The sequence below is a fragment of the Pelophylax lessonae genome, assembly GCF_965119305.1.
Source record: "Pelophylax lessonae genome assembly, chromosome: 6".
Lineage (NCBI taxonomy): Eukaryota > Metazoa > Chordata > Amphibia > Anura > Ranidae > Pelophylax > Pelophylax lessonae.
Genome location: NC_138773.1, coordinates 68125489 through 68127000, shown reverse-complemented (window position 1 = coordinate 68127000; position 1512 = coordinate 68125489). Strand labels below are relative to the sequence as shown.

At 42.3% G+C, this 1512-nt stretch overlaps 1 protein-coding gene across 1 annotated transcript; it reads left to right on the top strand.

Moving 5' to 3' along the window:
* Positions 1–355: 355 nt before the first annotated feature.
* LOC309558613 (uncharacterized protein) lies at positions 356–1195 on the top strand (the record flags this gene model as incomplete). Its single annotated transcript, XM_082261681.1, has 1 exon — positions 356–1195. One exon carries the CDS (start codon positions 356–358, stop codon positions 1193–1195), a length of 840 nt encoding a protein of 279 aa, XP_082117807.1.
* Between the last annotated feature and the right edge of the window lie 317 nt (positions 1196–1512).

Here is a 1512-nt window from a genome sequence, read left to right as displayed (position 1 = left end):
CTGATTTTGACCTTCCCAACTGGCTTGTGTCCTTGAATAAAAATGGAATAATTTCAAGCACACCATTCAAATTCAAATCAACACCTCACAAACATTACAGATGTTAGCTCACTCTCTCAAGGTCATGTAGCGTTTCAAAAAATCAAGTTCCTCCGCATGGACATAGGGGGTCACCCTCCTCGCTCCAGACCCACTCCTCTGGTCCCTTAATTTTCTCAGGTATCGCTGGAAACAGTCCCTCAACCCCTTCCAGCGAGTTTGTATAACGTGCACTGAAAAACATAAGAAACATGTATTTTGTCTTTGCAGGTACCTGGCAACCGGACATTCCCTTGTGAGTTTACATTATCAATTCATGGTGGGCAAGTCGACACTCAGCTACATTATCAGTGAAACCTGTGAAGTATTATGGGATGTGCTGAATGGAATTGTAATGAAAAAGCCAAATGAAGATGACTGGAAGACAATAGCCCAATGTTTCTGGGAACGGTGCAATTTCCCAAATTGCCTTGGAGCTATAGACGGGAAGCATATCCGTGTTGTTAAGCCAGTTGGTAGTGGAAGTCGTTTCTTTAATTACAAAAAGTTTTTCTCCTTTGTTTTGCTAGCAGTGGCTGACGCTAACTATTGCTTCGTCTACATAGACATTGGGTCCTATGGAAGCAGCTCTGATTCCCGTATTTTTGCCAATTCTACTTTTGGAAAAATGCTAGAAGAAAATCAGCTACTTATTCCTCGTAACTGTCCCTTACCTGGGACTGATGAACCCCCGCTACCTTATGTCTTTGTTGGAGATGAGGCGTTTGCGTTGGGAGAACACCTAATGAGGCCTTATTCCAACCGTAATCTGAGTACACCCAAAAAAATTTTCAATTATAGGCTATCCAGGGCAAGAAGGGTGGTGGAGTGCACTTTTGGCATTCTGGCCAATAAATGGCGTGTACTACACACCCCTATTGCTTTAAACATAGAGAACGCAATAACTGCAGTGAAAGCAGCTTGCGTGCTCCACAATTTTGTAAGACAACGAGATGGGTACAATTTTGAGGATTCTCTTGAAAATGATATGGAAACTGCGCAAATGGCTCCTGTTCGTGGATCCACTGATGGTGCCACAATTAGAAATAAATTTACCTCTTTCTTCATGTCACCGGCTGGTGCAGTAGAATGGCAAATGGAGGTTGTTGGATCCTAAATTAAATATATTTTTGGATGCTGGGGTGTATAGATTAGGTTATATGGCCTGTACTGCATGTGTTAACTGTTTATTTTATGCTATTCTCTTTGTTTAATAAAAATTACATTCTGAAAAATTAATGTCTCTATATATATATATATATATATATCCTATCATTGTCCAACAGTGGCAATGCCACGTACCAGTGTCCACCAGAGGGACGTATCCGTGTCCACTAGTGAAACGGCCACGTAACAGTGTCATCCTGTGCCAAGTACAGTGTCCACTAGTGGCTGCGCCACGTTGCAGTGTCCGCCACTGCAAGTGCCACGTTG